Consider the following 25,284-nt stretch of genomic DNA (forward strand, 5'->3'; position numbering starts at 1 on the left):
TTTTACATTTTCTGCCCAGTGAAGAGGTCGAGATATTGCAAGGAACAGCCACATTTGTACATTAAGCTGACTAGTCAAATGTATTTAAAATAAATTCATATCTGTATTAACAATTTCCTAAATGACTTAACAAAATCTCCATCAATATAAACTGTAGCACAAGTAAACAGTACATTTGGGGTAAAAAAAAAACAAATAGTTTTGCTGGATAAACTGCAAAATGGAAACTGATCTGAATAAGACACATGCCATGTTAACAAGATGAAATTAACTCCCAGTCCCAAACAAGCCCAAGTGAGTCCAAGAATGTGGCAAAAACTGAAGAGGACGTCTCAGAACAAGCAGCGGAACCTCAGCCTGCCAAGCAAGACGAGGGGCAAAGGTTACAAAAAAAGCAGAGTCCAGCAAGGTTGACACCAAGAACGCAGAAGATTCGGAGCCTCAGCCGAAAATGAGAAGAGGAAGATCAGCTAAGAAATGAACACCTCTGCATAAAACAATTGATCATTATAACCTGTTTTTTACTTATTTTTGCCATAAGTGTTTTGTAATTGGCACTATTTTAGTTGTCTTTAGATGATAGTAGATGCAGATGAAAAATGATGCCCTGTTGCTTTTATTTTTTGCAATCAGGGAGTTTTATACACTTATGTTTGTTTTACCGTTATCATTGTCATAAAGATATTTCATTCATTACCTGTTTTACATTTGTTTAAAAAGTATTGTAAAGGTATTTGATCAATTACCTGTTTTAAAGCTGAAAAAAGAAGAATAAAGAAAAAAGAAGAAAAAAAGGATGAAATTATCTCAATTTATTTAACAATGCAGAGTCATAAAAGCTTGAGTCATTTAAGTGAGAAAATAAATCCCTTTTGTAGTTTAACCTTACTTTTATAATATTTAGCAGCTCATTCAAAGCACACGTTAAATATATTAATGAGCTTCTTGAACAGGATTTAAAAAAAAGTTAAGGTAAATGCTGAAACGTAAAATGTACAACAGCCTAAAATGACATCATCGAGTGCATAGTACAATAAAGTGTGTCGTGTAGCCAGCAGGCATATAACACCTGGCAGTCTCAAACAACTTTTTTCCCCTCCAAAATACACCAGCTGTTACAAAGAGGAGGATATCTAGAGTTAGTCAACAAAGTACTGCATGTCTAGGCGATGAGATCTTCAACAAGCATCGAGCTCCAAAGAAATGCATGATTATTGAGATGTGCCTTTGATTCAAATTTGAGTAGACGAGTGTGCTTTTGGAAAGGGCCATCAAAATTCAAAGGTGCGTTTCTCATCCGCAGTCCTCAGCACTCCGTGTGGGACGACCTCTGCAAGGTGGACTGAAGCTTGTTTTGAGAAGAACCGCAGAACTCCAAAGGCTTGTTGCTTCTGGGGATGAGAAACATTTCTCTCGTCTGTATGCACTTACAGTATATACCCCCACTGCGTCAATTTCACTTTTTTGGGGTTGCTAAATAAAATGTGTACGAATGAGGCATCAACACCATCTGTACGCACATATACTACATGATTGTTTCCCCACAAACCAGGTGCAATAGCATTCATGTACAGTAGCAGTAGGTGCTTTGTTCCTGATGAGTATTGAGCGATGTTTTATACCTGGAAGCTGCCTGCTGATTGGCTCATTCTGTCACGCCCTTACCGGGACATGAAGGCCTCCAGCACAGCCACGCTCTCTTTGGGGAAGTAGTCCTGACGAACAGCGTGCTCCAAGGCCTGCAGGTGACCGGCTACCACCAGCACAGGCTTCACCTTGTCCTCACTCTGAGATCACAACAGGAGCGGAGAGAAAAGAAAAGGAATATGGAGACTGAAAAGGCGAAATACACCGAGGTAAAGGGAGTCAGTTTGCACTCACCTTAATAAGCCCCAGCAGCACGAGCAATGAGGACACAAAATTGTAGCCTTGGTCAGAAGAAGAAAAGGTTTTCCTCAGAAGGGCATCTGTGTAAAGAAGAAGAAACTAAGATTATCAAAAGCTTTAGCATTTAAGGACATAAGGCAAGTCTAAAAGGGCCTTTTGTCTTGCATCCCTGCTACATAAACTGCAATGGAAATATGCAAATCGTCACTGCTATGTGAAAAACACATGTCCATTTTTTAATGTCTTTGGGATGAAACTGAATGCAGACATCTCACAAACGTAAAAGTGTTTATTAAAAAAAAAAGAAGGGGGGGGGGGGGTGCTATATGTCATAACAGAATGTAACTGAATGGTAACCGGAGGAGACCGGTGGTTCTTGGTGCTTCACAAAAATACTCACCAACACTTTCCAAGACTGCATTCTTCACTTCATTATTGTCCTCTTTGTACACTGATGCAATTTTGAGAAAGGCTTCGGCTGTTTTTCTTGCATCGGCCACGTCCACCTGGCCACAAAGGGTGGAAGAAGGAATCAGCTATTTTGTGTCGAACATTGTAAACATGCAAAAGATGAGAAATGCAACATTGAAGACGATCATAATGTATCCCACGTTGTTGTTTAAACTTGTAGGTTATATACAAAGTAACCAAAAAGTCATTTTTAACAGAGGAATTAAGGACAAAGCTATTAAAAATGTCCAAGCTAAATGCTTTGTAATTAATGTGCTGCTGTCTTTTTAACACCTTCTTCAACATTTATTACATGTGCCAGTAAGGAGCCATGAACTTTTCTATCAGTATGGAAACAGGAACCAGTAGACACCTCATCAAAAAGGTGATGACTCAAAGAAATACTTTATTGCTTTGGCCTGAGCACAAACTAGCAAATATACAATAGTTTTTCGGCAAATGGGTTTCTCAAATAAATTCACTATGTGAATATTTGGAAAATCAAGAATACTGAATCGCAAACATGTGCAGGGTCACAATATACATTGAGTGTATGACAAACAGTGGAGTAAAATAATTTGTATTGTTCTCCCTTCTTGTGGGTTATCAACTACTGTACCTGCTGCTCAATCAGTGTTGCTCTTCTGGCGCCCAGCTTGAGCAGTTTATCCGGCGAAGGAAAAGTGAGGAAGGATGAGACGTCAGGCGGTCGTGGTGCTGATGGTGGTGTGGAAAACTATGAAGGCAAATTGAGAGGTCTGTTAAAGAAACAAGATTTTTTGGGGGGAGGGGGAGAGGTCCAGTCTGTTCTTGTTACGTTGATGTGAATTATTGTATTTATTATGAAGGCAACAAAAAGTCGGGAGTTTTAAAAAAAAATTTTTTTAAATAATAATAATCATTAAAAAAAGACAAATTAAATGTATCTGAATTATTGAGCTTTTTTCTCAGGAGCATAGTGCATACTAAACCGAATTACCTTGCTGCCAGTGTATTGATTTTGCTCCTCCTCCACCTCTTCTTCTTCTTCCTCCTCTTCTTCATCCACCTCCTCGTCATCATCATCATCCTCATCATCATCGTCGTCGTCATCATCATCATCATCATCATCCTCCTCCTCCTCATCATCCTCATCTCCAGGTTCACCCTCATCATCACTAAAGAGCAGAACAAAGACTTTGATAATCAACAACCGCCTAAAAGCACTAATGTATGTCAACTTGAATGTGAAGAGATGCCGCTCTTACCTGAGTGATGCCAGAAGCTCGGCCATTTTGATGCCGTCCATGAAATCTTTCAGAGCTTTGCAGCCATCCTCTCCCAAATAGTTACCTGCAAAACACATGGTCGAGCATGTTACATATTGTCTCACCAAAACAATACTGTTATAGTCATAATCATTGTGCCACCGTTTATGTACTATATTGTCTTGTATGTTGAGCAACTGCTGTTTTTACTTATCATTTTCTCTTTTAACAGTTTTTACTCTAATTATTCCGATTTATTTACCAGTATCGCCAATGAGGACTCGGCTTGCGCATGTTTGGATTTATTAACGACCATAATGTGTGTTGTTTGGTGCTGAATTGCCCCCGCGGACCAATAAAGCTTAAATAGGACAAACTGAATCAGTGATAAAGCAATTGGAAATAAAAGCAACTTTTTTTCTTTTTTACCATTTAAATCCAGTTTTTCCAGCTTCTTCTTGTTCTTGACTGCAAGGGCCACAGCCAGTGCAGCTTCTTCAGTTATCTCTCCAAATGAGAGATTAAGTTCCTGTTTAACATAAGGGGATAGAAGTGATTTTTCATTAGCAACATACATACATGTAAATGATCACTGATGACCAATTATGTCCTTTTTGGACACCTATGATTATCATTTAGCAGAAGACCAGTAACGTGATTGGCAGAGACGACTAATGAAAGACAGTGACTAAAGTGTAGCATGATTCTGACCATTACACCCAAACCTGGTAAATCTATAACAAAACTGGAGGAACATGATGCAGACAAAAATATTTTCATTTCTATATTCGGGAGTTGATTTCATCATGCCAGCCTAACAGATTGTATTGGTGATACTACAGACAGGGGAAAGGGAACACTCACCTTCAAGATCGGCAGTCCTTCTGAAACAGATTCAGCAATCGCTGTGGCTCCAACTGGACGCACCAAACAGTCGCCAAAGTTTATCACCTGGATGCTTCGTAAATATTTCAGGGCCTGTGAATGACAACAAGTGTTAACAGAGTACAAAAAAATATTAGCCAACACTGTCATGTCATATCTGTTGGTGATTTTCAAATGACTATCCTCATCTTTTTTCCCCATTGGATATTAAGTAGGCTGATGACTTAAGGCCTGTAAATTGCTGTGAGCCTTCAGATAAGAACAAAGCCAAACTGCCTACCCACATCTAAGGTGCACTACTGCTTTACTCGTTATAAAATGTGGTAATGGTAGTTAGTAACACTTCACAAAAAGGGTCTCTTCTCCTGTCATAGACAACAAACAGTAGGCCATAGATAATGATCACGCAACCCCTGTTTTTTTTTTTTTATCCTACCTGAGCCATGGCAATGGCCCCCTCCTCAGTGAAGGTGTTATCATTGAGGTTGAGGGTGCGCAGGTTTGGATTGTGCTGTACGGCCGTCGCCAATGCTTTTATACCTGGGTGATTAATGCCATTCTGGGGCATGTGGATCTCCTCCAGGCTGCCCATTAACTGCAAACACAAATAGTTATTGACACTTGAACAACAGGGAAGAAAAGAAAGCAGCATTTTTTTTTTCCACATCCATCCATTTTTAATAGATCATGCAAGTTTTTAACCAAATCCAGTTATTTGTTTGCTTCTCTACCTGGAAAGCTTGAGCGAGAGCGGTGGCTCCGTCGTTCTCCAGACGATTCCTCCCGGCGACAAAAACTTTCAGGCTGAGGGGGGGACTTTCTGCACTTGACTTTTTATGGCACTCAATCAGTGATGCAGCCAATATCTGAAAAGTGCAGAACAGAGCCGTTGATTAGACATTTCCAGAGAGGTCACTGCAAGTTCCACTTGTATATTTGCTTTGACAATGAGCGACTGATAAAGGGATTTCTTGACATTTCTTCGCAAAATTTGCCAGGTTGGTAGATACCACAATGATCCTATAGGACATTCTGTACATTTGAAATGAGCCTCAATTGAAGATGATTTTCACATTATTTACCTTCCCCCCTCCAATACCCATGCCGCAGTTGTTGAGTCGTAGTTCCTGCAGAGTGTAGCAGGCAGAGCTTTTGAGCAACCGCTCGATGCCCTTCACCCCATCAGGACCGAAGGCGTTGTCACTGAGATCTAAAACAGTCAGCTTGGCACCCGCCAGCATTACAGCATCGCCCAATGAATTCTTTGACAGTAATAGAAAAAAATAGTGAGACCCTGTAGTTATGTGAAGAGAGCATCCAAAGAACAACCAAGCAATGCTGTTACCAGAGCAGGTGGGATCTCAGAGCGGAGGCGGCCAGTAAACATGTCACTCCAGTAACAGCGCTGAAAGAAACAAGCTTGTTGCTATTTTGGCACAAAAAAATTATGGATGCAAAATAAATGTAAGAGAAATCAAGAGTATATGTCTGAAACCTTGAACTGGCTTTTTGTTTCAAGGGCCTTGGCGATGGCTTTTGCCGCCTCAACACCTACAGTGTTTCCCTCCAATCGCAGAGCTTGGAGACCTTCAAAGTTCTCAATCTCCTTCACAATTTCTTCAACTAGAGTTTGGAAAATGGCCAAGACAGAGAAAAAAAGTAAAGTTAAATATATATATTTTTTAAATACATCCAAGACTAAAATGTGTTTCTGTCCATTTTTTCCATTGCGGCAAAAATTTAAACTTGGCCACCTCATACCTGATTTGGAGTCATCTAGCTTTCTTCCCTGTCCTTTGTAACTCAGCTCCCCTTCCACAACTCCTGCTTTGGCCAAGGAGTCGGCCAACTGTGAAACAATGTCTGTCGCCATTAGGCTACCTGGGGGAAAACAAAAATCACAATTTATTTATTTTCTTATAAGACCAAAGTTAGCTCACAAAATTGTCAAAGACTTAATTGGGAGGTTGCTCCAGCACGGCAATGTCCTTCTCTGCCAGGAACTGTTGGATGCTCAGGCATTGTGAGCAGGCATGTAACCATGGAATGTCTTGCGACAAGTATCACCTCTTCATGCATATGAAACAAACATGGCAGGTTCTTTTTGTAGACATGCTTATTGATCGTCTAGCCCACATTGAATAGGAAACTCATAGCACTGGTTCAAAATAGATCTTTTGACACCAGTCACAAGGTTTTTCTGACACACCTCATAGGTAAATTCAATTGCTCTTCAGATCAGGTCTGATAGGCACCAGTTTGGTGACCACAGTGCATTTAGAAACCTGGTAGTGAATCGCAGTCAATCAATCAAGTGTTATCCAAATTAAAATGTGTTAGGGTAGGAAGATGACATTTACAGGCAAGTTATCATATGGCTTTACAATGCTGAACCCACAAAACAAAAACCACTGGATTACCACAAAAAAAGCCCCTTTTTAGTCCCGTCCACTATTACAGTGTGTGGGGGCTGATCACCAACTCCTTTTTTTAACTAAATTGTAACAACAGCTGTTTCTGAACGTGTGCTGATGTAATGATATCCATTGAGGACAGGCTTTAGGCAGCCAACAGGTAAACAGCATGACAATTCTGGCATTTGCTCTCGTTTGTTTCGAGAAGTACTGACGCACTTTTGGCAAGGACACAAATCGGGTGGGACAGCTTTATTTATAAACCCTAACTGATAAAACGACATAAACATTATGTGCAATACTGAATTTTCACGATGTCATTTCATTTACAATAGGCAACTGAAGGCTAGCTAGAATTAGCCACCTGATGCTAACTTTATGGATAGAGAACTTCAAACCTATACCTACCGATAAATCCGCGGCAGGAAGTAAATTTTCCCGATAACTAAGCATTTGACTAAATATTAACGCATACATTTTTTGTGTGTAGTAGACGATCTAGCACAGCGAAGTTAATCTTGGCAGTTGTACTGTATGAAAACGGAACGTGGTTCGGCCTTTCTGCTCGGTCAACACCACACCGCCGACCACCAACAGTGGAATTCCACAGCGGACCAAGGTAAGTCAAACACAAAACCGAGTCTGTTATTATCACAATAAAATTAATCACAAAATTACCCGAACTCTGCAGTTTTCAGTGAATCCAGTCGAGTTCACGCTCCCGCCCGTTCCCAATGTTCAAACAACAGTTCAGCACAGCACAACACACTGCTTGACGACTCAAAATTTGGTGGTCAAGGGACTTGTAGTTCGATTTGCCTACACTGGTGCGTTCAATGTCAATTTTCAAGCTCCAAAAAAACATTTATTCGGAGGACGGACCTACAAAAAACATAATTTCCTCTGAAAATTCTGGGCTTATTATTGCATATCGCAAAATGCTTTTTGATGGACTGACGACCAGTCCAGACCTGTGATTCATAAAAGTGAGTAATTTAACGACTTCTGGCGACTTTTACGACAGCCAACAACGGCTTACGTTGCTGAGGAACTCCTCAGGTGACGTCACGTGGACTGCAGTTCCGAGAAATCGAAAGCAGAGTAAAGTAAGTAATCTAACAGATGTGTTACAGCGGTCATGTTTGTGAGCCTTATTGGTGATTTGTTGTGTGCCAGGGTAAAGCTTTCACTGTTGGAAGTCTGTCTCGACCCGCCGTGCTGGCCCACACCATTTTGGCTGTGGATCAATGAACTTCATCACTTAAAGGAAGGTAGGTGGTTTCAGGCTGTGCTGGGCAGTGGCGCCATGTTTCATAGACTAAACTGCTCAAAATGCTAAACATCGTTTGAAGAAGAATTATATTGAAGCAAGACGGAAAGAGTGCATGACATTTCCCCCCCTGCTTCCTACTTATGTTTAAAGCGCTGACAGACATCAACGGCATTTATTTCCAACCTTAACTTGCTTGGTTCCTTTCCCTCCAGGGAAGAATGGACTCGCAGAGACAGAAACGCAGGAAAGAAATACAAGAAGCTCTGAGTTTCATACAGTAAGATTTTAGTATTTTACTTTTTTTAAATATGGAATGTTAATGTAGGAAATCGTCATATTGAGTCAATTAAAACACAATCTTTAGTTTTTGTTTGCTTTGGGTGTATTACCCATTCGTCGGGGTACGTGAGTTTACCGTAGGTCTAAGTTAGCTTGTACTTTGAATTGTCCACGTTCCTTGATGGAATTCAATTTAGACTGGCTTTTGTTAGGACAGAGTGATGGAAAATTATTTTAAATACTGACGCACACACAAAAACACCCATGAGAACTTTGTATATTTTCATATTGTTAGGGATTCCTTAGGTGAGGTCCCCAGGAGATTCAAGGAAAAAAAGTTCTACTGTATCCCCAATAAAGAAAGAAAAACTATGGTAGAGTTCGTAGAAACAGCAGCACTGGGTCGCACGTGTGTCTCCTGTGTGATCAGAAAGTCAGGCGACCCCCCCCCCCCCTCTTCGTGAAATAATAGATTATAGATCAGTGCCAGGCTGCCAGTCCCTCCTTCACAGGAAGAGCTGCCTATTCTAAAACCTACGTGTCTCTTTGTGATTGCATGGTTTAGTGTCACCAGTTGCGTTTTATCAAAACAGCTCATGTGTGTGCGTGTGCATGTGCCCTAATGTGCAATGAAAGCTGCGGCATAAGTACAGATCTGTAATAATTTTCTGCATGTGTTTCAGATCTTCAGTGGCATATCCGGATTCTGAAGGATACAAGGTACAGTCTCAATGTTATGTCTTTTGTCTGTTTCGTGTCTAGTCCCCTATTGAAAACAGTAGTGTTGTTCCGATACCAATATCGGCAGAGGCCCCGATACTGCATAAAAACAGTGGCATCGGCAAGTATTAACGAGGTACATGCCGATACTATTATTTCTGACGCTAATATAGGACTTTGGATGCAGCATCTTGTGTTTTACTTGTTCACAACATTCACTGATATGTGACGTGGTCACTGCATGCCAAGCTAGGATATCCTATTGGCCCTTGAATGCTCCGAACCAATGGAGGGGCAGCTTTTTCATGTTGAAAAAAACAACAACCCAGGTATCGGAACGGTATCGGGGGCCAAAAAACGGTATCAGAACAACTCTAGAAAACAGTTAACATTAGGGATGGACTAGGGGCAACATTTGGCAGCAACACGAGTGACAAGACTAAACACATTTTTATCAAGTTCAATATCAACATATCTCACCAAAATGTATCTGTTTTGATCCACAGGACTTTTTGATGAAGTTGTTATGCAACCTTCTCGAGGAGGGAAACAGCTGGTTGAGAGATGGCCACTGGAAGCAGGCAGTGAGTGAGTTCAGCGAAGGCTTGAATGTATCTCACTATGTCTCCGTAGAGGGATTCCAGATTCCTCAGGATTTATTGGCGAGTCTGTACGTCAACCGAGCGACTGCCTTCCACAGCATGGTGAGATTAGATTTGAATTATCAGACTCTGTGAGGTTAAAGAGCGAAACAAATTAGATGAGGGCAAACACGACGAGAAAGTTGACTTTGATATGACAGTGCAAGTAAGAAAATGGACTGATAGTGTTAGTGTGTATACTTATGTGCAACTACTGTATATGAGAGGTTATGCTACTGATATCCTTCACCGGAAATAATATTCATTATTTATATTTGTGTTATTTGTCGTTTCTTCCAAGTTAAAACCTCCGCGATCACAAACAGATCGATGCTCCTTAAACACGCTATTCATCCGGTATCAGTGGCGCCAAAGGGTTGTCTTATATTATTTTATTAAATTTAACTTAAAGCCTCCGTGATCACAATCTGATGCCACTCAGCATTCAGCCACTACCCACGACGACCGACATACTCCGAAGGCTCTTTTCGTCACTGGAGAGGGAGGAGTCTGGCACTTCAACATTTCCGCATTGGTTGAGATGTATGAAAGGAATGTGCTTGGATTCATACGCACGCACAGATTCGTACATCTGGATTTTTGTGTGCGTGCCACGTTTGCTGGATATGGACTTACGCCGTGTTTTAGTATGAAGGCCACGCAAGTCTTCGTACATGAGGACCCCTGGTGCATCTCTTGATCTGCGGTCTGTGCGGAGAATCTCTTGCGTCAGCCCACTACCGAGTCCTGGGAAGAAGGGTGCCACTGAGTTCTGCGCAAGCCGTTTGGGGCAGACCTTCCCCTCGTCCCGGCAGTGCTGGTTGGACAAAAAATGCCCTGCGATTGACTGGCGACCAGTCAAATGTGTGCCCTGGATCTCAGCTGGGATAGGCTCCAGCTCACTAGTAACTCAAATGAAAGGACCTGGATGAATGGATATTGTTGTGAAACTGCTAGGCTGGCTTTTTTCCCCTCTTGTTAACTGATTTTTTTAATTGACTTCCAACCATCTATGTTGTACCCAAAACAATTCAGTAGTGTATAAATAGAACCCAAGTCAGGTCGTGCAAAGCCTAATGCCAAAGTGCTTATATTAAAATTCTCTTTCCTTTATAATCGTAACCTTTTGCACTCATCTGGAAATAGTTTGGACTTTTGTCAGTTTCCTAAACTTCCAAATCTTACTTCTGTACTCTTAACGACTTATTTTGCCTGGTGTGTCTTATAGGAGCAATACGATAATTGCATGAAGGACTGTGACAAAGCTCTGGAGGTGTGTCAAACAAACCACAAGATGTTCTACTTGAAGGCCCTTTGCTTTAAGCAGCTTGCCAAGTACAAGGAGGCTTATGACTGCACACGCAACTGTCTGCTTATCACACATCAGGTAAAGCTGAACAATCGGCTAAAAGGGATTTTAAAGAGTATACGATTTGCATTAATTTTGCTTGGACAATCTAACAAATGTTATATCGTGTATTTTTGGACCTTGTAGAATTTTGTCTAATTGTTTTACAACAGAAACTTTCAATTTGGCTTGTTTTAAAATGGATAAGTTTTTATTTCATTGGTTATTTGAGCAGCAAGCACATTTCTGGTGCAACACAATCACTTTATTTAACCATTATAGTCAATGGTGAGAAAGCGATCCTTCTACTCTTTTTATGTTCTATATTGTCTCTGTGCAAAAATTCAATTTACATGCCCACCCGTAGTGTGTCATGCCACAGTTTTCAGCTACACATCACACTCATTGCTACAATACATAGTCTTAGCAGTCACTAAAAATACCATTCCATATTATTTAAAACTCTTCACAGGACACACGGGTGAATGAACTCGCAGAGGAACTTGCCAACCATCTGGGATTGAAAAAACGAAAGCCCTACGTCAGAGACGGAGTCAGTAAAATCTTCTTCCCCCCAATGTTTCGAAATGTTGACCTCAGAGACGAGACAAGTGATGTTCAAAACAATTCCAATATTCACCAACTGTCTTTAAGTAAAGGACGTATTTGATGTCATTTTAATGTGGAGGTTTCTCATGCCTAGGTGTCTTATGATGTAGGGAATGTGATAAACCCGCTAAGTAAAATTGCACCAGGTGAGTATCAACAATGCAGCCGCAATATGCTTATTTTCACAAACATGTTCTAGATACAGTCAACACAATATTTTTGCATGCGTGTCCTCAGTCAATTTTCCCAGCATCCGTCAATCCTTCATCCCTGACAAAGCATATAACGGGCAAAAGTCTGCCATCTCGGACCTAGACAGGCTGGACACTTTGGAGGACTGTGAGCTGATAGGAGATGACTTGGACAATCTGCTCGACTGCGTTCCTGATGGACATTTACCTGCTGAGGTAAAGACACATTTTAAGTAGCCATTTTTCCACTAATGGAAAATAGAAGTCTACCTCCCAGTGAAATGAACGGAATTGCAAAACTGAGTTATACTTATCTTTTAGCAGAACTTCCGCCTCGTGACAACATACGTGGATAGTTATTTTGACGTTACGTCAACATTAACCCTTCATTGCCTTATGCCGCAATGCCAACAGCTAGTTTTCAGCAAGGATAGACCGATTATCGGCCGGGCCAAATATTAGTGCTGATATTTGGCTTTTTGACAAATATGGGCATCTGCTTTTTTACGAATCTGAATGCTGATAAAGCTGGAATCTCACTGCGCGGTGAATGCTTGCGAACATAGCAAATTTAGGGTTTTCATAAGGATTTAAAAGATGTTCACAGATAGTTTTTACTTGTTGCAAAGACATTTAGAACATATTCAGACAATTTTTTTGCTGTCTGCAAAGATCTTTTGAAACCTTTTACGAACCCTGACGAAAACCCCAAATTAGCTACAGTCGCCTGCATTTGTCGCTCAGTGACATACAAGGAACTTTAATGTATGGATTTATTTAAATTTCCACTTCATAAAAAATGATGCTGATACTGAAAACTTGCTACGCTCTGTATTTAAAATTTGTATGAATAAATAAATTAAGAAATTATGTTGACATTTTGGAAAACTTTATTTACAGTAGAACATTTCAGGGAACTATTTACTTGCTTAGTTTTTAATTTAGCTTAACACATGCTGATGATCCTTATAATAATAGTTTTGTTTTTTTTAAATTTTGACACTGATATTTTCTCTTTTACTGCAAATGAATATTGGCTTGGAATATCGGTTATCGATCTCCTTGACTACTAATAATCAGTATCGGTATCGGCCTTGAAAAAAACATATAAACTATCACTAGTTTTCAGCATACAACAGTGCATGGAGCCAATGATGGTTATGCAGTGCCAGACATAGAGCCTTCCTTTCGAGCATGCCAAAACAGTCGTTCGTAACCCAAGGTTCCATTGTACATAAAGAAAATTAGATATTTGAGCATTTTTTTCCCTTTGTGTTCTAGGTCCACACTCAGGAAGTAGCCTCACTTCCTAGCAGAGAAAGCACTTTTGTGCTGCCTGTTCCAACACCTCAGTTCCCCCCAGCCTTTTTTAGCTCTCCCATGAGTCAATTTAACTCCAAGAACTCCCTTTCACTTGGCGGTCAAAACTCACTCGATACGCTAGACGCCCCATCATCTTCACAAGGACAGCATTCCTTAGATAGCCTCCCTGGAGGTGTCTGTAGTGCAAGTTTGAAATCAACAATGCTCGATTCCCTGGATGACCTCATGGTGGCGGCTCCACACGCTGTAGCACTAGAAGCTACTCAGTCCAAAGCAGACTCAGAAGAACTGGATAAGTCACTTGATGATTTGCTTGATGAGCGTAAACCTGTGAGGCTCACCTGTGACCCGTCTGCTCAAGTTTGTCCTGTGTCGGGTTTGAACCAGCTGGACTCCCTGGATTCCTTGGACTCATTCCCTGCAGGGAAAGGTAATGGGCCTTCTCTGCCCGCAACCCCACAGAAAGGAACAGACCTGGACTCACTCAGCGATTTCAGTCCCACTGGTGATTACAAGTCTGTCATATGTTGTTGGCCAAGTGGTAGTACTTAGGCTGCTTTGAATTCTTGCATACAACTATCTAAAGCATGGTTCACCAATTCCGGTCTTCGAAGTCCGGAGTTCTGCAGGTTTGAGGTGTTTCAGCCTACCAACACACCTGATACTAAAGATCGGGATCGTTATCATTCATCCTGATGAGCTGATTATATGAATCAGGTGTGCTAGTGGGCGGAAACATCCTGCAGGACTCCGGACCTCGAGGACCGGAATTGGTGAACTCTTATTTAAAGTATTCAGTATTATTTAAATTCTATGGTATTGTCCGTCAAGAAATGAGTGCAAGTTACACTAACAAATCGTAGCACATTTGCAATTAATTGAGGTTGGATTGGAAGGAGGGTGCAGATGTAATCATTTATTTATGCTTTTAGGTTTTACAGTCCACTTGCATCAGGGATAAGTTGGGCAGTGCCCATCAAGGGTGATACCTTCAGTGAAAGAGAATGACCTTGCACATTGTGATTTGTAAATCAACCAAGTCAGACGAAAATATTTAGTCGCCGTAAGGACACAATTGTTTTTTTTTCTCCTGTGTTCTGTTTTGACTGTGAAAAGTGACATATGCTTGTTTTTAAGTTAGATTAGCTACGATAGCCTAAACTGAAACCTAATGCAAGAAAATACATTGTGTATAAATTAGGGTTTTCTAACCATGTATGACACTGAGAGGTCACTTAATACTTAAAATGACAAATATATTACAGAAATTTCTGGGCTATAAACCGCACCCGACTGTAAGCCACAGGTGTTTTATTGTTATCACGCCGGGTTCCCGCTACTTTCTTTTCCATAATGAGGGCGCAAATTGTCTCGCTCTCGTTCTGTCTCTCCTACTATATTTTGGCTCACTTGGTTTGTTTTGCTCTTCCTGACGCTCTTGCGCTTCCTTTTTATAGTGTGCCCCTTTGTGATCTGATGGATAAGCCGCACCTTTGTATTAGCCGCAGGGTCGAATGCAAGTGAAAAAAGTAGCGGCTTATAGTCCAGAAATTACTGTAGCTATATCCGGAAAGCAAGCCTTTTCACATTTTCAAAATGTAATGTCATCCATATTCTCTTTCTGCCCTTTAGCTGTCACAACTTCTCACTGTGCCATTCCTCGCAATGTAAGACTTGCTTTTATCTGGCTATATATTTTTGTCTGTGTTGCTGGGATTTTAATCATGTTGTTTTCATTCTTTCAAAGCAGAAACATACACAAACTCCAGTCTCAAACCCTCTGTCCGCCACCCATGACTTCATGCAGGCCTGTTTGAGCTGCTTTACTCGCCATGGTGTGTTCATCTGTACACTGATGCCCATTTGTGCAGATCGATTTAAACTGCAATAGATTTTTCAAACCTCCTCAAAAACAAAGCAATGTCACTGCAACCTCCTTTTTGTTTTCAGGTCCAGGGATGTACGCCTTCATTCACAAACCTGACCTGGTCCACAGCTGTAAGCGAGACATTCTCTTGTGTAGGCGAAAGGCAGCTTTTCCTTCCGTGTGGACCAGAGTGCGCCAACCACCCACATGGACGTCCATTACGGGGCCTTTTATTCTTTGCAAACGTAATGATTTATCTCTTCAGTCAGTTATGTTTTGTCCTCTTCCTTCATAACTTCAAAACAAAAGAGAAAATTACAGTTTTATCAAGCTGATAATTTTAACCAACTTTTGAAATACCTGTAGACACAATCATTTTAGGATACTGCTCTCAGTTTAAAGTGTAATTATTGGTGCACAGGGTTGGGGAGTCCAGGCCCAGAAAGAACAAACCCTGAAACCGTTTGACTTTAGCCACCATTGCTTCTACTCAACAGGTGCTTCTATGAGCTTGTTTACCTGCCAGTTAAGTGGAAGCACGTGTGGCTAAAGCCAATTTGTGGCAGGGTTTTTACTTTCTGGACCTGGATTCCCCAACCCTGTATGGTGTATATAGTTAGCGTGTGAAACCAATTTTCAGTTGCGATCTTTTTGTGTGGGGAGTATGCATGGAAAAATTCTGGGTTGAAATTTCCATTTAGGCTTTTCTGTGTTGATTTTGCGTCTTTCCCCATGCTAGCAAGGCTTTTCTTTGGGTACTCTAGCTTCCTCTCACATTTCAGAATCCTCATGGTTATTTAATTGAAGTTCACTAAATTGTCCATAGGGTGATCATATTTTGAAAAGAAAAAAGGAGGAGGCCACTCGGCCCAGCTTTGAGATACGATTACTCAAATATGCCATACATTATAATTATTTTAATGCATGCTGCCTGTATGGAAAATTAACTTTCTTTTGAAGTCTTACTTGACAAATGAAATAATGATGACACGATTGACTGTTTTTATTTTTATGGGCGTGGTGCGGGTATCAAGCCCAAGACCCACCCCGAAAAAAAGGCGGGTTTTGTGTGTTATATATTTTTTAAAAAAATACTTTTTTTTCTCTTTTTTTTAAAGAAAAAAATGACATCAGCTTGTTACCGTTCATCACTTCCTGATCAAATAAGCAGTGTCAATGGCCAAGAATTTTAACTCATTGGTAATGCTCTGTGCTCACAAACAACGTTTGGTCACCTTACATAAGTGTGAATGTGAGCGTGAACACTATGTTGTGTGTCCCTGCAAAGACAGCTTGGTGACCAGTCCTGATTTTTGTAAGGCTGTTTGTGTGAATTGTGCAGGATCTTTTAAAGTAACGCCCCACGTACTGTACAGGCAATGTTCTTACAGTATGTGAAGTGATTGTAAGTTCTTAACTTATCTGCTTACCTGTTCTATGTTTTTTTGTTTAATATACAGACCCGTTGAAGTCTGAAGAATCAGGCCTCTGTAAGTTTAGGGAAGAGTGCAACTTTGCTTATAACCAACTGGAAATCGATGTTTGGACAGCGGAGAGGAAAGGGACCCTGGACAGAAATCTGCTGTTTGGACAGTCAGATGTTGTCAGTTTAGACCCTGTGATTAGCATTACACGCCTTCTACGTGATCACAAGGGCATGTTCATATTCCTCTGTCAGGTGAGAACGCAACAAGGGCACTGCCCATTGGAGAACAAAATATACAACTTTTTCTGTGTTCAACTCTGGATCTTTTTTCCCCCTGTCTTCAGGAGTGCTATGACAGTAAACCTCGATTTATCAGTGAGCGCTGCAAACACGATCACACAGTGTGCTCTAACCTGGATGTCCGCCACTCCTTTGATGCTAACAAGTGAGTGGCACATAACAGTAGCATGCACATTCTATAATGCATATTTTAATTTCATCTATGTTTTATTATGCCTGTCAGGTGTTTAGCATTTGTATCGAGGACCACCAATGTCAACTACAGAAAAGTGCGTCCGTTTAACGTGCTGGCCCACTTTAAATTGTGCAGCCAAAACATTCGTGATGGGTGCCCTGGGGAGCACAGCTGCTCTAATGCTCACTCAGTCATCGAGCTACAAAGCTGGAGGGTGCAGCGGGACACAGGTGCTGTCTACCAGAAACAAGTAGAGTTAATCTTCGATGTAGAGATTTGTTAGTTTTGAATTCAGTTTAAGGAGAGTTTGCAGTTTACAAAAAAAAGTGCTTCTCATATAGCCTATGTAAAACTGTCTGTATGATTATCCCTACCCTATACCTCTATTTGTATTTTAATTATTATTTCAAAAAACCCTGCGACTTGATATAAGAATAGCCTATCAGAGGTTGAGGAGGTGTTATCAATTATTTGCCGTGTATGCAGCCTTGCGGGGACACGGTAAGTCACGTCATTCAGGTTTTTAGCTAATTATACGTTCCAATAAATACACAACATCAAACCAGTAACATTGCGGTTTACTACAACAAGAAATCAGCACAGTCAGTATCCATTTCACATTTACTATACCGCTTGGTCTCATAATTTTTGTAGGCGAGTGGCAGGATACACCTTGGACTGTTTTGCCAGCCAATTGTTGGGCACAAAAGGGAGGAATTAATTCAACAATTTGTGTACAGTAATTACTTTATATAATTATTTTTGATTCCTTGATGGAAGAATATTAGCCAGGCCTCAATATGATGAAAACTTCCACTACAGAAATAAAAATATTGTTAAATTAATACTTCACTGAGAGTATCACTCATTTTATAAAAATATATATCGCTTTAATTATGCAATAAGGCAGATTAATCACACTATTCATTTTGACCGCAGATGATCCTTTAGCTTGACAGCGGATGGTTACATTAAAGGTAGCACAGGTTGTGTTTGAGTAATAAACATAACTACATGCATTCAATAAATGTTTGAGAGAGCTACTGTAATTATTTATCTGTACTTTTGATACAGTTCTTGGAGCTTTTCTCCAACATTGCTTATTTGTACCTCCCCATAAATGCCTGAAAAAATAAAGCTGGACATTCATTTAGTTTCTTTCAATTGGTGAATTTTTTTTTTGTGTGTTCTTGTTTCTAGGTATCAGTCCTGATGAGATTGTTAAAATCTCAACAGAATATTATCAAGAGGAGCAGAACACAGCAATGGAAAATAAATTGAAATCAAGCAGAGTAAGACAATTTTTCTATCATACCATCATTCTTTAAATAACACTACAATACTGCATTTTGATGCGCGCATACAACTTTTCTTGTGGCCATCAAATTTTGAACAACTAAATTAACTACGGGTAATAAAAACGACAGGAAAAAATAGGCCCGTTCAGATTAGATAGAACTTTTGAATGCCAGAACCTAGTGGTTTTTGGGATAGCAGAAGGCAACACAATTGCAAAAATCATTCTTGTAGACGACAGCGTTAAACAATTCTTTTAAATAAGGCCATTGAAGGGGAGTATCTTGCTTTTCCAAATCTGTTGCAGTCGTTCATGCTCACTAGTACACATTACTCAGTCATTGTTGTTTTTGTCGCTTTTTAAGACCCTAAGATCTCAATCATGTCTCAAACATGTTCAATCAAGGGTCAATCAATTGTGATCTCAATCAATCACAATTGACTTTGTCTCTCTGTATTCACATCGTTTCGTTATCTGCAGAGATTGGAAAAAGTAACAAGCCTATGTTCACAAAATAAGAAGTAGAAAAAATACAATAGAAAGTAAGGGATAGACAGTACAGATACTGTATGTTTTCAAATGTAGGGGGGAAAAAAGTAAAAAGTGGTCAGAACAATAAATACCTAAAGTACAGACTGACGCCTGAAAAATCTACAGTAATTTATGGACTACAAGCCGCTACTTTTTTCACTTGCATTCGACCCTGCGGCTAATACAAAGGTGCCGCTTATCCTTCAGATCACAAGAAGGTGCACTATAAAGGAAGCGCAAGAGCGTCAGGCAGAGCAAAACAAACCAAGTGAGCTCAAATACAGTAGGAGAGACAGAACGAGAGCGAGATAATTTGCGCCCTCATTATGGAAAAGAAAGTAGTTGGAACCTGTGCGGTAACATTAAAACACCTGCGGCTTACAGTCGGATGCGGTTTACATGTGTATTAACTTGAGTATTCCCTAAATTTAGCTGGCGCGGCTTATAGTCAGCAACAAAGGTATTTGTACTTTATTTCCCACCAACGATGATGGACGTTGTTCACATGTGACCCGCTCCAGCAAAAGCATCCGCATGTCTGCGAGATGTTTAACGAGTTAGACACGAAAAAGTACAGTTTGGACATAAATGTTGATTTTGAGATTTCGCCACAAATACCTTCCTTGAGGTCTCTAGTTTCATTTCCCAGCAGCACAAAGGTAAAAATGTAATAGAAATGTATGAAAATAAGCAATTATTAGACAATATGCATTGTAACCAAGCAGTGTTTTTAGCCTAGCCTGCTAGCTAGCCCCGCGTCGGGCAACTGTTTATGAATATCAACCCGGATTTCCTGCCTCAAACATCATTCACAACTGATTTCTATAAATGATGTGAAGATTAGCGGTTCTGATAATGAATGGATGGATGGACATAGCAACCAAAAAAAGTCCAAGTCCACCATAATGAATATAGGCTACGAATAAATCACGCGCACGTCATAACACGCCATCATACCTTGTCGTAGAAGCGCGTCGCCGGTCCAGTTACCGTGCTGTGTAATCCAGAGATAATCTTACACTCTGTTGAACCATCATAACATTTTGTGTTCATTTATATGACCAAAAGCATTTGATTTGAGATATACAGTAACATCCATGATGTTATCAATAAACTTACTTGTCAGAGGCCACATCAAATTGTAAATAATCTTTTAATTCACACAAAATTAATAATTCAAATTTCCCACTGCGGTATTATGACCTCATTTAAACACGGAAATACCACAAGAAGCAACAATAAAGTAACCAAACTTTGGCTGATGCCTCAGAAGCTGAATTGTAAGCTGAATGTGATCTTCAAAGTTGAAGCTGATTTCATCTGTTGAGAGATCAAACTTCCAAAACTTTTAAAGGGTTCAAATCTCGGACAATGGCCTTACCTGCGATTGGAATTGACTTTCCACTGATATCTTAACAGCTCCTGAAAATTTAAGGTTCATATCTTTTTCTTAAGGTACTTGGTTGCTATGGACATTTGAAAGATGTAAGGACCAAAACTTTAAACAACTTTTTCTCAAAACTAGGGATTTATCCTCCTTTATTTTAACAGCCTCCTGCTGCTGCAAATGGTGAGAAAAAACCACAAGGCAAGAGTTTGAACATGAAGATGAAGTTTGTCTGTGCTAGCTGCTTTCAAGATGGCCGCATAATCATGCCGGACAAAGCACTCAAGTATTGCTCTGCCAAGGCCAAGCACCCGTAAGTAAAAAGAGTAGGAGGCTGTGTATCGCTTCATATTATGACTTCAAAGGCAGGGACGTGTGGGCAGGGCGGGCGGAAGAGGCAGAGCCTCGTCCCCTGCATGTGAAAGAACTTTACATTGATTTTCTTTTTCAATCTCAATGATATTTTCCTTATTAAAATAGCTGAATGAATCTGCATATTTCCTGTTCAAATGCATGGCAAGGGCAACTAGGAGAGTCACCTTTAGCTCTCTTCGTGCCTCAAGCAAGCACACACACGCACATCAATTGATCAAGCCAAATTGGTACGTGACCTCACACAACAGACAATGGTGTTTCTTATTACATCGCCAATAATATACATTTGATCGCAAGGTGCTGCACATGCTGACATTCAACAGTCTGTCTAATAGATTAAATGGATGTGAGTGGCCTTTCGTCTTTCTTATCAGCCAGAAAAGCGGCTAAATGTGTACAGTGGAGTCTGGAAAGTACATTACATTCAGTGGCATTGTTATAGAAAAAAAAATCACAACAAGGATCACCAACCTTTTTGAAGCAAGCTATATTTGGCTACTGATAAATGTGCTGGGATACACACTTCTAAAATAACAAATGTGCTCAAATTACCTTTAACCATATGTTATTATGAAGTTGTTGTTGTAATTAACAATTAATGATATTTGTTTATTTGAAGACACTGATCATGTTAATTATTTCTCATAAAGATAAGGAAACAGGCAAATGTCAGTATACACTATTTCTATACATTTCTGCCAGTGTTTATATTTTAAAATGATTTATACAGCATTCCTAGAAAATCACAATGTCCCATCAATGGTGATGAGCTATTTTTACAACTCAAAGGCATCACTTGTTGGTGACCCAACTGACCCATGCTATACAAACGCTCAATATAACATTACTGAATCGTCCAATGTACGTCAATTATAGCAGAATCAGTCTTTAAGAATTGCATGACAAAAACACAAAAAAAGTTAAATAAAATGTGAAATATGTTAATGTGTGCAGATCGCTACAAAGGTGTTTTGCTAGTCAAATTTGGCTTGCTCTGACCAACCAATAAGAGGACGGAAAAATGCTGATGTAATTGTGGGCCAGCTTGTGGGCCCTCTGAGGTGAATTTAAAATCAGATTGATTAAAGAATCAGTCCCCTCCCTTATACAGAGTTTACAATACAATGGCCAGTAGTACTGACTCAGACAATATTGAGCAAGATTAGCTTGACAAGGCAGCACAAATCTGATTGGGCAAAACAAATCTAGGAAGGTGTGTAGCTCAGAGAAACACTACAAAATGAAGAGAATAGACTGTTGGTAATAGATTAATAAAATTTCATCCGAACAGGTATTAAAATTTAGGTTGTAATTGTAAGTCAGTGCTTCTGTTAGTGTTAAGGCGAGCAGAGAAGGCCTGTTTAAAGTGAAGCTTTGGTCTTAGATCTCATCATTCAGCTGCTCATACCCCCTTCTCCTTTTCACTTCGAAACAATAATGAACACTCTCAGGTGGATAAAAGAGCAAAACACACTGATGGTGAAATCCATGGAGGAGAATAAATGGGTTCCTATCAGACCGCTTCCACATACAAAAAACTTCCCCGCACAATATGAGGTAAGTCTTCCTTTTCAAATTAAGTGCTTAGCCAGTTTAGTTAGTAGCAATTTCCTTATTAAACTCGTATTTGTTCCAGTGTTTTATTAGCATTTAAGTTTTGTTCTGGCAGTTGTGCAGCTGGATGTTTAAGAAGAAGAAATGTGACTACTTTGGGAACTGCTCCTTTGCCCACAGCAAAGAGGAAAAGGAGATGTGGATGTATATGAAGACTCAAAACGGCAAGTTATTGACACAAACGACACAGGTCTGCTGGAATTTTTGAAAATTTGTTATTCCAAACAGCTCACTGAATTTGAGGCACTGTAATTGCCCGCCTCAGTTGAAACATTCGTTTTTAATACTGATGCACCGAAATTAAAATGGTTGGCCAAAACGCCGGAAAAAAATTATGCCAATTTTTACTATCATTGCATTTATTATAATTAATTAAAATTCTAATATTATTATAAAATATTTATTTAGCACTGGCATTTTAACCAAGCAGAATATACATTGAAATGTGCCCACACCGCAGACATGTTGGCTGGCTAATGGTATATTAAACACCAAACGAAGTTTGAGCATTTTCTGGCGGTGCGATTGCACTTTATAGTCAATGTAGTTCGCACAGGCGGGGACGGATGCGTGCGGAGCACTTAAAATTGCCAAATTCACATATTCACCAACGTTTAAAAATAAATAAATACATTTGTTCGCACCGGCTAATCGGCTTCAGGGACGGACTGCAAAGTCACACACAGCGTCGTGTACAGGTCTGTCGCCACCCGGAGATAGCGGTAAGTGTTACCGCGTTTAAAACTGTTGATAGCAATAGTGCTAGCATTAGCTAAAGTATTCAGCACGGCCACCGGGATGCTCGTGAAAAAGTGGAAGCGTTCGAGGGGCTCTTAAAAAAAGGGTAGGGGGGCGCTGCGGGAGAAAGCGTGGCTCACCTATATTGCAGTACAAGGCAGTTATGTCTTTTTTCGACCCACTTAAATGTTGTACACCAAGCGACGCCCCTCTCCTCCGGTGTGCGCAATGACCCCGGGAGCTGCTGCGACTGACCAATGCAAACTCAGTGAGAAGAGAGGCGGACACTCACCCCCGCGTTCGCTGTTTAGTTCAAACAGACGCTTGCTTGCAGCGTTTTTTTGCTTGCGTCACCCCAACCTATTTCGGCCATATTCTTTCGGCTTTAATTTTATTTCGGCTAAATGCTGAAAATGGCTGTTTTTGCCATTTTTGGCCAAACATTTTTGGTGGCCGAATATTCGGTGCCTTACTAGTTTTTAACGTGTTAAATTAAAAGTAAAAAATGTCAAAGTGGCCCTAGCGTCCTTCGATTTTTCTGTTAACAACCTGTGGAAGGAGACGTACGGACCGTCCTGCCCTAGTGCCAGCATGTCTGCCAGTATGCATTTGAACAGTGTCTAAATGTAGAGTGACTTGTTTCTGTCCCAACAGTCATTGAAATGCAGCAGATGTACAACATGTGGCTGGATTTAAGTGCACAAATTCGGCAAGCAGACGAAGCCATGCTAACTCAAGAAAAAGACATTGTCATGCCAACAGACAATACAGCAATGGTGGGTCATTGATATTAACGTTAGTATCAAAATGTGAGAATAACAACAACAAAAAACTCGCTGTCCACTTGATCAGGTCAACTTGCAATTGCTTTTAGTGTTTCCTCCATTATTAGACTGCAAATGAAAATGACACTTTCCCAAATTTCCACTTGGAAGTGTCCATAATGTAGTGACTTGCGATTTCATGTTGTTGATGAACTACATCCGCAACCAAGGTGATGACGGCGGAACTTCTTATTTCCATTTCAGGGTGACTTCTACTGTCCTCCTTGTGGGAAGCAGTGTAACGGCGGGCGGCAGTGGCAGCGACACATCTCCACCAACAAGCACAAGGAGTGCCTGTTCAATTGTGAAGGAGAAGACGAGGCTTTGCGGTGGACCCATCGCTTCCCTGGTGCATCGTTCAAGCTCTGCAGAAAGTAAGACATCATTTTCACTTCATCCGACCAACATATTTGAAATATATGAAATTCACATGGCATGTTTCCATTGTGTCTTAGGTCAGAAGCTGACTGCCCCGACGGTGCCAGTTGTGACTTAGCCCACAGTCCCGAGGAGTTGCAGGAGTGGATAGAGAGGCGGCATTTCCTGCGTCGCAAATTGGACAAAGCGAGGGAAGACTTACTCATCATGCCTGATGATTTTTACTTTGGAAAATACAATTTTATACTTAACTAATAACTGCAAAAGAACCATGCAAGGTTTTTTTTCCTGACGTTTATTTTACTTTTCTTTTATTGTTATTAACGGTACCGTTAAAAAAGTGCTTGCCCTCTTTTCAAATTATTTTTTTATTTCATAATTTCCCTTAATAAATACAGACTGCACAGTTTGCATTCCCGACCAGTGCCTCAATACCCAGCCAAAATTTTAAAAAATGGGTGGGTTGCGTCTACAAATGCATTTGATATTAAGTATTAACAACCACTGTTTTTTAGAAAATAGAAGATATTTTATTTCAGATTTGTATCTTATTTGTCTTTTTCAATATTCATGTGGTTTGGTACCAGTGTTGCCGAAATATATTGATGATGAATTTTTCTATTGTGCGTTAGCATTAAGCTAGCCGACTTTTTGAAATGAGTAATTCTCTTAAATTTATGTTTGAACTTAAACTGCGAACAATAAATGTCTAGAAGCAAGCACTTGTCCTTATTTGTGAAGAATTGTGCTGATTTGTTAAAAAGTTCCTTGCTAGGCTGCCACAATTGAGCATTTATGACTCCTTTTTGCTCGCAACTCAAGACAAAAAAAATCTGCACAAATCTCGAAAGACAATGATTCCTTTACACATTTTTGAATTCATCTCCCACGATATTGGAGACAGCAGACATTTATTAGAGCCAAGTTCGACGAGCAAAGCACCTCTGTAACATGTACAATAAGTACATTGTGTGTCAGTTGTATTTTTGTTTGGATTATTTTCATGTTAATGGATGAATATTGATTCAGGTTGAATCTGAAGGTAAATGAAGTTGGGTAAACCACCATCAAAGGGTAGGTACCAAATGCACAGCCATCTGTTTTT

General features: G+C 40.2%; 2 protein-coding genes across 11 annotated transcripts; one reads left to right on the forward strand and one right to left on the reverse strand.

Moving 5' to 3' along the window:
- Positions 1-797: 797 nt before the first annotated feature.
- On the reverse strand, positions 798-9,778 carry LOC144043311 (ran GTPase-activating protein 1-like). Of its 4 annotated transcripts, none has more exons than XM_077556787.1 (16): positions 9,636-9,778; positions 6,231-6,350; positions 5,965-6,092; positions 5,815-5,874; positions 5,552-5,731; positions 5,201-5,335; positions 4,906-5,064; positions 4,449-4,562; positions 4,014-4,113; positions 3,585-3,669; positions 3,317-3,494; positions 2,957-3,073; positions 2,288-2,393; positions 1,882-1,967; positions 1,666-1,787; positions 798-1,391 (listed from the first exon to the last, which is right to left on the reverse strand). In XM_077556787.1, exons 2-16 carry the CDS (start codon positions 6,340-6,342, stop codon positions 1,307-1,309), a joined length of 1,767 nt encoding a protein of 588 aa, XP_077412913.1. In that variant the 5' UTR covers positions 6,343-6,350; positions 9,636-9,778; the 3' UTR covers positions 798-1,306. The 4 variants fall into 4 exon arrangements, with proteins under 4 accessions (XP_077412913.1, XP_077412911.1, XP_077412914.1 ...); XM_077556785.1 differs by lacking the exon at positions 9,636-9,778 and adding an exon at positions 7,562-7,722; XM_077556788.1 differs by lacking the exon at positions 9,636-9,778 and adding an exon at positions 7,562-7,722 and having other exon boundaries at positions 1,623-1,787.
- On the forward strand, positions 7,920-24,898 carry LOC144043310 (zinc finger CCCH domain-containing protein 7B-like). 7 transcript variants are annotated; one of them, XM_077556778.1, is made up of 23 exons: positions 7,920-7,989; positions 8,060-8,154; positions 8,369-8,433; positions 9,119-9,155; positions 9,662-9,859; positions 11,025-11,183; positions 11,617-11,697; positions 11,848-11,899; positions 11,991-12,160; positions 13,226-13,772; positions 14,900-14,934; positions 15,015-15,102; positions 15,218-15,379; positions 16,595-16,812; positions 16,905-17,005; positions 17,084-17,265; positions 18,236-18,327; positions 20,415-20,563; positions 22,077-22,182; positions 22,295-22,403; positions 23,632-23,753; positions 24,006-24,175; positions 24,257-24,898. In XM_077556778.1, exons 3-23 carry the CDS (start codon positions 8,375-8,377, stop codon positions 24,432-24,434), a joined length of 3,015 nt encoding a protein of 1,004 aa, XP_077412904.1. In that variant the 5' UTR covers positions 7,920-7,989; positions 8,060-8,154; positions 8,369-8,374; the 3' UTR covers positions 24,435-24,898. The 7 variants fall into 7 exon arrangements, 6 of the variants coding, with proteins under 6 accessions (XP_077412904.1, XP_077412906.1, XP_077412907.1 ...); XM_077556780.1 differs by having other exon boundaries at positions 15,018-15,102; XM_077556781.1 differs by having other exon boundaries at positions 13,226-13,697.
- Positions 24,899-25,284: the final 386 nt, after the last annotated feature.

Source organism: Vanacampus margaritifer, chromosome 2 (assembly GCF_051991255.1).
Source record: "Vanacampus margaritifer isolate UIUO_Vmar chromosome 2, RoL_Vmar_1.0, whole genome shotgun sequence".
In the NCBI taxonomy this organism is placed as follows: domain Eukaryota; kingdom Metazoa; phylum Chordata; class Actinopteri; order Syngnathiformes; family Syngnathidae; genus Vanacampus; species Vanacampus margaritifer.